Below are 13359 nucleotides of genomic sequence, written 5' to 3' on the forward strand. Positions count from 1 at the left end.
TCCGTACTACTCTTAATATAACTTGTAATGCTAAGAAATAAAAGTGTCAATAATAGGAAACATCATTCCATTTTGTTCTGAGGATGCATTCTTCCAGCATTCCTGAAGTAGACATTTTTCTATAATCTTAGAATGTAAGCTCCCTGAGGGCAGGGATTTCCACATTGCTTGCTGATTTATTCTAGATCACTAGAACAGCAGAGTGCTCAATAAATATTTTTGAACAAATGAATACCTTCTAAACTCTAAACCACATATTTAACACAAAATCAGAGCCATGAAGTGATAGCTAAAACAACACACATTGTTGACCTAATGTTTCTCAGTCTACAAACTTTCAACACATCATTTTTCAACAAATATTCTGTTGAAATAGCATTATAATAATTACAAAAATATGTTACAGTTAAGATATTTAACAATGTCTATCAACATTTATCAATGTAAAATTATTTCAAACGTCTTTCATTATTCCAATTTTTATCTTTTTTCACACATTTTATTTCTTAAATTTACACTTGAAGGAAAAAAGCTTCTGGAAATACATTTTTTTCTTTAATAAGTCCAGAGTATGGGTTAGTAAAAGGCTTTACCTATCACTTTATTCTTCTTTCCATTTTTTATAGGCGTACAAAGCAAACTTCTAATGAACTGTTGACTTATGCTTCCTGTGTTTTCATTCTAAACAAAAACAAAAATAAAACAAAACAGGTACAAATTATGAAGAGACTGATTTGCCCATTAGGTGTTATGTAAACTATACTGGACATCTGAAACCACTAATATATTCATCTTTTATTAGCTTGAGATAACATTGGAGTGCAGAAAATGTACAAATAACAATGAAGTTCACATAAATGCAATATAAACCAATTAGTCTTTACATTATTAAAAGTAATAAATATCCTATATTTCTTTTTTTTCATTGTAAACTTTCCAAGCAACTTATGGTAATATTAAGCAAATATTTATGCAGTTATTTACTATACTGGTGTAGCAGATATCTCAATAACTTAACAAGATGGGCAGAATCCAAAAAGCACTACACTATCTGGGATACCAATGCTACAAACTTGTGTTTCTTTAGGACTGCCACTGTTTCTATTGCCCATATTGGGTCTTCTAGATTTGCAAATAACAAAATCAAGGCAGCTGCCTCAAAGTGCAATGCTTTTCCAGAGACAGAAAACATGACAATTCAAAGTTTTCAGTGTCTGAGATACTACTGATCTTTGTAGCTTTGCTGTCAAAGAAAATATACTCATTTCTCCACAGAGCTGCTCACTGCAGTAGATTACCAGCTATATACGTTTGAGCCAAATGGAACTTAATTTTTTAGGATAAACTCAAGAACTATAGCAACACTATCTAAGGAATGTCACTGACATTAAGTAGGTAATAAATTGCCTCAAAATTAGTTGATAGTTCATTATTACACATTAAAAAACTGATCCAAGTAGAGGGAAAAATATGTGAGTACAGCTAACCATCCCTTAAGAGATGTTATGAACTATTTTATTTTCCTTCAGCAGATCACTCTGAAAGAGCCAGTTCTAAGACCTTCAGCTGAAGAGTCCTTGTAAGTGTGGATCTGATGGGAAAACAGTGTTCGAGCTCCAAGTTTAAAACTGGTTTACTTACTGTCCAGGGAAATCTTTTGTCTTTACTGACATCTGGGATATTAAGTGGTTCCATAGTATTTTTTACATACTGAGCATACATGTAATTGATTCTGTTTGCATCACGCTCCCTGTGGAAATAACAGATATGAGTTCTTTCCGTGAAGTGAAAAAACATGGGTAAAACAGAGTTAAATAAATGATAAGAGATATACACTAGTCTTAAATTATAGGGTAAAGTGTATGTCTTAATTGGAAATGCACTTTAAAAGTGATGATTCACAACTTTGGTAGTTATTACAATTTAAATGTTTTGAAAAGACAAAGACCCATAATTATTCAGATTTCTAAAACAAGTTTTAAAATGTCATAAGTAGTGCTATTACCACCGTTAAATGGGCAGGTTGATTTTTGTGCCATTTATGTAAAATCCATACAAATTTTCTTCCGTGTCTTATTTTTTCATCAGCTTATAGAATGACTGAGGTCCAGTCCCTGTCTGTTTTACTTCCTCAGTGATTTGCTTTATCCACCCCCATAATCGTTCACACATTTCAAACCAAGGGGAAAATCAAACATGCCTGAAATAATTTTATTAAGTTTTTCTCTCTTCCTTTTTTTCTGCTTTGAGATATTTTATGATACTTTTTTAAATTAAAAATTTATCTTCTTCAAAAAATTTTCTGAAAGTATAGTTGACACACAATGTTAACATTCCTTTCAGGTGTACAACACGGGATTCAGCAATTCTTTTTTTTTTTTTTTAATTTTTTTCAAATATTTACTTACTTTTGAGAAAGAGACAGAGTGCAAGCAAGGGAGAGGCAGAGAGAGAGAGAGAGACACACACACAGAATTCAAAGGAGGCCCCAGGATCTGAGATGTCATTACAGAACCCAGTGTGGGGCTCGAGCTCATGAACTGCAAGATCATGACCTGAGCCGAAGTTGGATGCTCAGCTGACTGATACACCCAGGTGCCCCAGGATTCAGCAATTCTGTATGTTATGCTGTGTACCACAAGTGTAGCTCACATCCGTCACCACACAGGTGGTTTTACAATACCATGGACCATATTCCCTAGGCTGTGTCTTTCATCCCCATGACTTACTCATTCATAACTGGAAGCCTGTACCTCCTACCCCTTCACCTCTTTTGCCCATCCCCCCGCATCCCTTCTTTCCCCTCTCTTTCACTCTAGGTTAGACTTGTGTGGAGGTCCACAGTTCTCCTAGCTCTGTCCCCTTTCAGCCTCACGGGGAGTTTCCCCTAATAAATTTCCTGCACATTTAATCTAGTCTTGGCATTTGCTTCTTGGAGAACTTGGGCTAACTGTGACATCCACTGCTTTTTGCACAGTGAGTATCAATGGATGTATATGAATAAATTATTGAGAAGACAGGAACATGGAGCTTGGACACAGTGAGAAATTTCTGTGCTTTAGAACTAAATGGGAATCACAGGCTATACAAGTCAAAGACAGAAAAATCCATCACAGAGACATGGAAACAACAGCTAACACTGACTTGGTACTTAACACGTGCCAAAAATTTTCTGAAGCATTTGTGTATATTATCTCATCTAGTCCTGACTATAATCCCGCTATCAGTATCCCCATTTTACAGATGAAGAAACTGAGGCTTTGAGGGGTTAAATCATTTACAAAAAGCCCTACAGCTAGTAAAAGATGGAACTTAAATTTCAATCAGTCTGACTTCAGAGTGTATGCTCTTCATCTACTCAGTATCCACAGGTTTTTAAATTGTAAAAACCTTTTTACTACTTTTTATAGTGTTACTGTATTTACTATAATTCTGTTTTCTAATACAAAAATCAATAACAAGTATTAACTAGTATATATATTCCAAGAAAGTGAGCTTAAAGAATTAATTCTATCCATTTTTCATTTTATGATAAAAATGTGCATTTATAAATTAACATCAAGTTAACTAACAATGAAACTATAGCACTAAAATACCATTTTTTCCCTTCTAATTGGATGGCTCTTATGAAACGAAGCACAGAAACTCCAAAACCTCCCACCACCTGGAGACGAGCTTCCCTTCCAAAATTCTTAGGCAACCCAACTCACAACAGCTTTACTGTGCTTTATCTCACTGATGATGTGATTCTAATAATTATGTATAATGTTCACCCTGGATATTTATTTTCATTTTACACTTAACATTTCAAAACTGTCTTCAATGTGTTATTTTAATTTATAAAAGATAATTAGTAGGTTGGTTGGACAAATACTAAGTCATGCTTTTCAACTGAAATGAACGCCTAAAAGAACGATTTGCTTACAGCTGACATCATAAAATTGCCTAGCATTTCATCTCATGGGAGAGAGTTTGGATTGGCAAAGTGTTTAAGGCTGAGAATTGGAGAGTCCTGCATTCTATCAATAAACAACTTTAGAAACATAATGAAGAGTCTGCTGGTGAAGTGTCAATATTGGTTTAGTCCTTTTTCAAAATGCTGAAGTCATTACACATCATTTTTAATTCAGAGGTTTGGCAAAATTAGGCCTAATATCTAATTTTTATAAAAATAAAGACGAGTTATATCACCAAAAGGCCTTTTACTGTATCATTAATTAAAGGCTAACTTTATTTTTTTGAGAGAGAGAGATTGCATGGAAGCGGGAAAGGGCAAAGGGCAGCATGGAGACCAAGGCGGGGCTCAATCTCACAACAGCAAAATCCGGACCTGAGCTGAAATCAAGAGTCTGACACCTAACCGACTGAGCCACCCAGGCACCGCTAAAAGGCTAACTTTAAGTGTTTAGCTGACATAAGGCATCAGTGAATACTTTCAAATGCTATACAATTAGTTAATGAATCAGTTAAAATGATCCATGAAATTACTCTCTTTTAAGGTAATCACACTGACCTATTTATTTATCCTTTATAGAAATATCTTTATACTAAGACTATCTTGGAATGATGACAAAAATAAATGGAAAAATGCCTTCCATTTTGCCTACAGAGAGGGAACACACTATTCAAAATAAATCAAATAAATAAGACTACACTTTTTTAAAATGCATATTTACCAGTAGAGGTCACTATCATACCAAATCACTGGGGTTGTTGAGCTTTCATTAGAACTTAGAGGACCAGGCTGAATTTGTAATAAAAATCAAAATGCCAATACATAAAATGTGATTATACAGACATATGCTGCTGTACATATATTCAAAGGTAAATGTATATAACTCATCATTTTATGCTCTTTTTTATTTTACTCTTTTTTTTTATTCAAGTATAATGAACATAGAGTGTTATATTAGTTTCAGGTGTACAATACAGTGATTCAAAAATTCTATATGCTTCTCAGTGCTCATCAAGATAAGTGAACTCTTTTTAAATTTTTTTTTTAAACGTTTATTTATTTTTGAGACAGAGAGAGACAGAGCATGAACGGGGGAGGGTCAGAGAGAGGGAGACACAGAATCTGAAACAGGCTCCAGGCTCTGAGCTGTCAGCACAGAGCCTGACGCGGGGCTCGAACTCACGGACCGCGAGATCATGACCCGAGCTGAAGTCAGCCGCTCAACCAACTGAGCCACCCAGGCGCCCAATGAACTCTTTTTAAAAAAAAAAAAAAACAAACTTTTATTTTGAGAGAGAGAGGGATAGAGAGAATCTCAAGCAGGCCCTGCACTGTCAGCACAGAGCCCAATACGGGCTCGCACTCACCAGCTGTGAGATCAAGACCTGAGCCAAAATCAAGGGTTGGACACTTAACTGACTCAGCGACCCACACGCCCCAAGATAAATGAACTCTTAATCCCCTTTATCTATTTCACCCACCTCCCCTCTGGCAACCACCAGTTTGTTTTCTGTATTAAAAAGTCTATTTTCTGGTTTGTCTCTTTGTTTGTTTCTTAAATTTCACATATGGTCATTATATCATTTATGTCATTTTCATATCATTTATATCATATCATTTCATCATTTTATACTGTTAATATAAAGTATCATACCTATGGATATATGTAAATACATTAAATGTATGTCTATATTTGCATATATAGCAATTCATTATGCAATCTGAAAAGTAAAAGAATCAAATATTTACATGTGTTTTATCTAGAAGCTTTCTAAAGCATTCTTTATAAAAAGCAGCAAAGAGGCACCTGGGTGGCTCAATCAGTTGGTTAAATGTCCAACTTCAGCTCAGGTCGTGATCTCGCAGTTTGTGAGTTTGAGTCCCACGTTGGGCTCTGTACCGAAGGCTTGGAGCCCAGGGCCTGCTTCAGATTCTGTGTGTGTCTCTCTCTCTGTCCCTCCCCTACTTGTGCTCTGTCTCTCTCTCTCTTTCTCTCTCAAAAATAAACATTAAAAAAATTTTAAAAAGCAACAAAAATGTCATAGCATCATAAAACCAAAATTATATTAATGCTCTTCCTAAGAATAAGAAACTTCATAACTGATCCAGGCAGTAGATACCAGCACTTATTAAAAGGGAAACACACATACTCACCAAGACATGGGCTTATTATCACACATTCAGAAAGGACCCAAAAGTTACTAAAACAATGTCAAATATGCCAGAAAATATAATGGCGCACAGAGGGGCTTAGGAAAAGAATACACATGGTAATAGGATATAAACTTGTCATGACCAGCAATGCCAAGAGGGAAGTGAAGGTCAGTTTTATCTTTGTGAACCAAAAACTCCAGGTAGCTGAAAAATCTCAGGTAGAGAGAGATACCATGGTTTATCTACTTTGACTACGCACTCCAGGCCCAAGTTAGCAATAAACGTTTAAGTCAGTTGTACCTTCTGAATCAGATGAATTCCCCAACTGCCCCTAAGTTACATCCGACCCTTTGCGAATTCCTCGAATTGTTTTAATGAGAGAAAAGGTCTTTCATTGTATCACACTGTTAAAAGTAATAGTCTAGAACTAATCAGTTTTGATATACATATAATCACTTAACCAACTAAACTTTAAGTCACCATGGTCAAAGGTGTCTCCATCTTGATGAGGGAAGACATAAGAGGATAGGAAACGTGAGAGAGCATGAGGGGCAGAAGAGAATGAAAGACAGGTCTTCAGACCTACCAGGGGTCAGTCGTAACAGGGTTTGAACAGAACCAGGCTGTGCACTGAAGTACTCTGTTCTTGAAGACAGCTGTAAACTCGGGCAATTCTGCTTTACATGATCTACAGAGATTTTCCGTTTCCAATTTTTTTTATTGCATTTATTACAAAAAATTTTTATTATAAACATTTTCTTCCAATTTTAATGAACTTTTTGAAAAATACAAAAAAGTTGAAAATAAAATGAATATCCTACTCTGGATTCCACAATTCATAATGTTTGCCACATTTGTTTTATCTACATATGTATGTGTGAATATATTTACTTGTTTAAATGTATTAAATTTAGATACAGTTACTTATTTATCTTTGGTTGAACCATTTTAAAGGAAGGTACAGACATTCTAATACCTCATCCTTAAATACACCAGGATGAATCTTACAAAAATAAAAAGTTTCCTGCTAACCCAATATCTTCCTAATTCCAGAGAAAAGTAACGATTATTCCCCCTATCAACATCCACAATCCAATCCACATTCAGATTTCCAATTTTTCTCAAAAACTTTCTTTTGATAGTTGTTTTCATCAAAATAACCAAAATTCATGCATTGCATTTGGCTATCACGTCCAAGATAGTACTTCCCTCCATTTTGTTCAATGACACTGACTTTTTGAAGAGACCAGGCCAGTTATCTTACAGAATGTTCTATAGTTTAGATTTGCACAGAGGTTATCTTCAAAGCACTCATGGTCAGTGAAGCTAATAGCACTTTTACTAATAACAATTTTACTTTTACTAATAGCAATACCATTCACTACATGAAATAATTCTCTAATAGGTTAACTGTAGTAAAAAATATCAAATATCAAATAGTAAAGTTTTAGTATCAAATAGTAAAGTTAGGACAATGTTCTATTTCCATGATCATATGAAGCTTTTATATATAACATCAACAATTAGGGATAAAATAATATTGAGATATTTGAGATAAGTTATTTAAGGGGGTGAAATAATTTGAAACAAATGAACAATGAAAACTGTGATAAATAACACTATACCTAAGAATTCCAGTCACTTTACCCTGCAGACTTGTATTCCTCAGAATAGCCTATCACTTAAGCAAACAACACCAGTTTTTTACTAAGGATGGAAAAGGGAATCTGAGAAAGAACATTTGGTAGTTTATTCTAAGTCCTTATCAAAATTCTTCAAAAAGCACAAATAAAATTGGAGCAATGATATCTCTAACCTCAATCTTATAAATATTTTCTATTATCCAAGTGATAATTAACCACAACAAAAAATTAATACAAATTTTTAAATTACAGAAAATATGACAAACACATGAGCTGCAATAGAGATCTGGTTTGATTCTAGCCTTTGGGTATATGTATTGGTGTGACAGAGATCGTAGGCTTCCTTCTGTTACTAGTTAAATCCCTGTGGCTGGTTACAAATCACAGCACACTTGAAGAGAAGTTTGTTCAGAAGCCTATCAAATTTCCAGTGAGCGTCCAATATTCAATGAAAAATATAACTGCAATATAAACTTGTGGGCCTTAAATGAGTCAGTCCACAAAAATATTGTACATAGGTCTATACTAATTTTGACACCATTCACTATATTGGGAATTCTCCTATAGGTCAACTGTAGGGGGAAAAAAACACTGGAACTTTGTCATCAAAGAGTAAAGTATTTTCAGGAATAAAATTATTGGTTGGTGGGGTGGGGAAAAGCATCCCATAGCTTCTATGTCTTAAACAGGTCACAAAATAACTATTTAGCCAGTATTATATATACAGTTAGCCTTTAAACGATGGGGGGGGGCGGTTAGGAGTGCCAATACCCCACATAATAAAAAATTCACATATAACTTTGGACTCCCCCAAAACTTAATAGACTACTCTTGACCAGAAGCCTCACTCGTAACATATACAATCGATTAACACACATTCTGTATGTTATATGTATTATATACTGTATTCATTTTTATGTTTATTTATTTCTCTTGAAAGTGAGCATGAGTGGGAGAAGGGCAGGGAGAGAGGGAGGGAGAGAGAGATCCCAAGCAGGCTCCACACTCAGTGTAGAGCCTAATGCAGGGCTCAATCCCACAACCCTGGAATCGTGACCTGAGCCAAAATCAAGAGTGGGATACTCAACCAACGAAGCCACCCAGGCACCCCTTTATACTGTATTCTTACAATAAAATAAGCTAGAGAAAAGAAAATGTTACTAAGGAAATCATAAGGAAGAGAAAATACATTTATAGTAGTATACTGTATTTATTGAAAAAAATCCATGTATAAGTGGACCCACACAGTTCCAATCATGTTGTTCAAGGGCCAGCTGGACTTTTGATAAAGACAGAGGAGAAGTTACCTTACCTTGTTAAAGTATCTGATGATTTTTCTAATTCTTCACACTCCATGTGAAACACACTAGAAAAAGAATCCTGAAAACAGAGGACAACATGGACTGAGAAATAAGTTTGACAATGTAATGAAATCTATCTAGATACACACATGTAAGTGTGTGCAACTGAGGAAAGATGACAATACTTGTGATATTTCTCAAGTTAGACTAAACTGACACAAGTACTCCGTTCCTGACAGCCTCAAGTTGCCTTCCCATATTCTTACCAGTTTCTGATATTCACTTGCAAAACGCTCATTTGCGTACTACTTGTTTTTTGTTTTTCTACTAGGTGTTAATGAATATGGTAGCTTCAAATTTTCTCCATAGTTATTCAAAATCCACGTTTTAGCTTTTATGCATATATTGATTGCTGTTGATAGGTCTTTTTAAAAGACATATTTTATGAGATCATTAAAATCATTGTGAAGATTAGCAACACAGAGAAATACTTTGGAAGTTACATTAAAAAACAGAATACATATTCATACCCATGCTACATTTGCAACTGAATAAAGAATTGGAGGGAAACACACAAATAAAACAATGATATTAGTTTAATTTGGGGAGAGAAGAACTGAATCCTTTCTTCCCTACATTTGGATTTTTGCTCATGTTGAAATCTTTTTAACAAAAAGTTATTGTATAAATGGACATCAAGCCACTTGATTCCCAAACTCAACAGATTAAGTTGGTTTAAAAAGTGAACAAAATACATTAATGTTCACATTGCTGAGCTATACTGCAAAGCACCAATGATCCAAGTCAGTTGCTGCCATGGCAGATGTTAACCGGTAGGCGCATGAGCTGAATGTTAATTAAAGTGATATTTAAGTTGTCTAAAAAAGCAGCGTTTTACGTATAACTTTCAAAAATTAAATGCTAAAGAACAGGTCAAGGAGCAAAAATTGTAAATTGACTTACTGCATTAATGAGTTCTGACCTGAACTTTAAAAGGATAGCTACTTACAATCATCTCCGTATTAAGGACTTTGTAACCCACTGAAACTATGAAATAGTATCTAAGAGAATGCTGACTACCTTACCACAGTAAATTCTCATTTGATATCCAGTTAATGAGACTTAGACACCCATACACCACAAAATGATTCAGAAAATGTTGAGTCATATAGTACAGTCTTATTATCTAAAACAATTTTTGAAATTTTAATATAAATATTATATATCTTTTATTATTCTACTTCCCAAAAACCCCATCAATTCAGATATCATATATGGATTACAGCAGACTACACAAGTGGTGACCCCCACTCTCTTTCCTAACCCACCAATGAAGAGCCTATTCTCAGGGTCTAAAGGAAAAAGAAAATAAATGACATAAAAAGATATATCCCAGAAGTAGTGGTTCATAGGTAAAAAGGGAAAGAAACTGCACAGAAGAAAACTGCTTTAGGCTAGGAGCTCTGATTCTAACCATGAATTCAACTGGCCTGTCTAGAAGCAACCAGCACTCGGTGAGAATACTCCATCTTTCCACACACATCTGTTTCTTTACATTATACATCAATGGATTGAAATATGCCAATTAGAACAGTTTAGCGGTTTTCCATTGCTGGTAAAGGATTTAGGACTAACAAGTACCTTTAATAATATTGCCTCTATTGGGCCATGCCCTTTGGTTTCTAGCCGATTTCTGATAAAAAGAAAATTTTATTCCCAACCCACTCAGAATGGGGGTCTACTTGTTCATCGCAACCAGGGCACCACTATTCCTGACCACAAAAGGTCTGCACACCATAATGACAATGTATTTCTCCATCAAGGTAGTGTAGTCATTGACAAAAGCAGCACACGGATATTCCCATGGTAACCACTTAGTGGAGGGACACAAAGGTGAAATGGTGCATGGAAGGCGTCCTCTTACCTCACCTCTATCCCTGTCCAACCAGAGCAGCTCATACTCTGATTGGCTTTGCATAAACAATAAACAGTTAGGTTTTAGCGAGAGATTTAAGGCTAACATGAGATTTAAAAGCTGTGCTTTAAGGAACATAGGTTTCTGTCTTTCTAAAAATAAAGAAGTCATACTCTGTACTCACGGAGCAATCTTCATCCACTATGAAAATGGTGCATTTCTGCACCTGCATGAAAGAGATAATAGTGGCAGCTATTTTCTTTAGAATTACTTCTAATGATTGCTGTTCTTCAAAAATTAAGCTAGCAAGGTCAAGCAGCACCTAGACAAGAAAATTTAGTTTATTATTTAGTAATTGTTTGTAATTATTAAAGCAATACAATGATTTATACAATTTATAAGTTGTTTATTTATAGTCTAACAAGTTGCAACCAAGTTTGCATTCAAGTATTAAATATGTAAGTCTCTATTTACTACCAGAGCTTCCATACTGATTGTTAGTACAGTTAGTATAGTGATTACAATCACAGACTCTGAAACAGGAGTCATCAGTTTTTAATCCTGCTTTCCCTCCCTGTGAGTTTTGTGACGTAGGGCCAGTTCTTTAAAAATGGGGATAACAGTAATAATAATATCAAATCATAGGATTATTGTAAGCAGTAAATAAGTGAACATTTCTAAAGCATTTTGAATACTATCTGATACATAAAACACACTGTCATTGCTGTTGTTCCAAACTTCTGAGATCAACATTTATCAGCATTTTCACATAGCACAGTTAATACTGTCCAAAACAGACAAAATTTGAAGAGCTCCTTTTGTGTTTTTTCCTGGAAATTTCTCTTTCCTTTGAATTCCATAGAATGTCTTCTAATCTCACGGAATATCTGTGTATAGAGGAGGAAGAAAGGGTGTCAAAGAAAATTTGAGGAGATGCTATGCTAGCTGACCCCTGAGAGATAAGCAGGCATCATTTGGGTGAAGTGGGAAAGGGAAATATTTCAGTCAAAAGCAACTAAATTGAGAGAGGGTAGCATACACTACAGGTCTTAATCAAGTTTTAAGAGAGGCTATGGAGTGTGAGGAGGAGAGTTGGGGAGATGAGATTGCAGACTCAAGTGGAGAAGGAATCTCAAAAGCCCTGTATGTTTTTGGAAGCAGTTTGGACTATGATGGACTGCAGGAAGAAAGTAACAGACTTGTATCTGTGTTTGTAAAAATGGGGACTAGATTAATGGGTGGCAAGAACAGAGCAGGGAGACCAGGTAGGAAGATACTGTAGGCGAAGGCAATGGAAGATCCAATACTTTATTAACACAAGATCTAAAAAGAGAAAATATAGGGTGGGAGAGAGGAATTATCAAAGAAGTAATGAAAAAGAATTACATAGAAAGGAAGGGTTTAAGCCTCCAGATGGAAAGGGATGACCAGGTACCAGTATGACAAATGAAAAAGAGTCATATTATAAACTTAACTTGTAAAAAGAAGATATAGAGAAATGATATGAAAAGCTTAGACAAAAAACAAAACAAAACACCTACACAGAGCCAAGGATCAGTACAACAGGGACGCTAGTTAGAAGACAAAAGCACCACCCCTAAATTCTGAGAAAGTGATTTTTCAGTTTATAATTTTATACCCAGCCAAACTGGTAGGATGATATAATAGGCATTTTCGAACATGCCAGGACTCAGAAAACTTACCCAATCAATACTCTTTCTAAAGAAATTAATTGAGAATATGTTGCGATAAAACAAGGGCATAAACTGAGAAAGAAGGAGTTACCGGATCCAGTGGACAACCAGTGGAGCCCTTCTGAGAAAGCAGTGAAGGAAAATTCTATGATGACACCTATACAGCAGGCAGGGGAGATATAGTTCAGCTTGGAAGAGAAATGGTGGAAAACCTCAACTTTGAGATCTCCAAGGAAAAGAACTCAACAGTATGCCTAAATAATGGGGAATATGGGGGAAAAACTAACAACATGAGGGCTACTCTATACTCAGGGGAAAAGTTCAAGGGGGAAAAAAAGGAATGGAATTCAGAAACATCATGAAAAACTGAAAGTTGTGTAACAAATGTAATATGAACATTTACATAGTCACGGTACTTATAAACACTTTATTTTAAATCACAACTTGAGAATTAAACTAAAGCTTACTAAAAGTTAACCATGGTTGTAGAACAACATATATGTTATCAATGTGGGCAACAGAAAAAGGTTTGATGAGAAAAGCAGAGGCAAGTCATGGCAGTTGGGAAGGAAAGATGAGGGATGCTAAGATCCTCATTTTACGAAGCATAGAATCAACAGATGATGTCTCTAGTTGATAGGGCAAGAACTAAAAGCCGTATCTAACATTATGAATGCAACCCATCCAGTAACATAAA

At 35.2% G+C, this 13359-nt stretch overlaps 1 protein-coding gene across 5 annotated transcripts in view; it reads right to left on the bottom strand.

Moving 5' to 3' along the window:
• PDE5A (phosphodiesterase 5A) overlaps positions 1-13359 on the bottom strand; it is a 138687-nt gene that overhangs the window by 65940 nt on the left and 59388 nt on the right. For all 5 annotated transcript variants that reach the window (XM_060654283.3, XM_060654284.3, XM_060654280.3 and 2 more), the window contains exons 6-9: positions 11153-11290; positions 9065-9132; positions 1642-1750; positions 594-681 (exon numbers count right to left, since the gene is read on the bottom strand). In XM_060654283.3, coding sequence (XP_060510266.1) covers positions 594-681; positions 1642-1750; positions 9065-9132; positions 11153-11290 — 403 coding nt within the window. The remainder of the gene's footprint in view (positions 1-593; positions 682-1641; positions 1751-9064; positions 9133-11152; positions 11291-13359) is intronic.

This window comes from Panthera onca, chromosome B1, assembly GCF_046562875.1.
Source record: "Panthera onca isolate mPanOnc1 chromosome B1, mPanOnc1 haplotype 2, whole genome shotgun sequence".
Lineage (NCBI taxonomy): Eukaryota > Metazoa > Chordata > Mammalia > Carnivora > Felidae > Panthera > Panthera onca.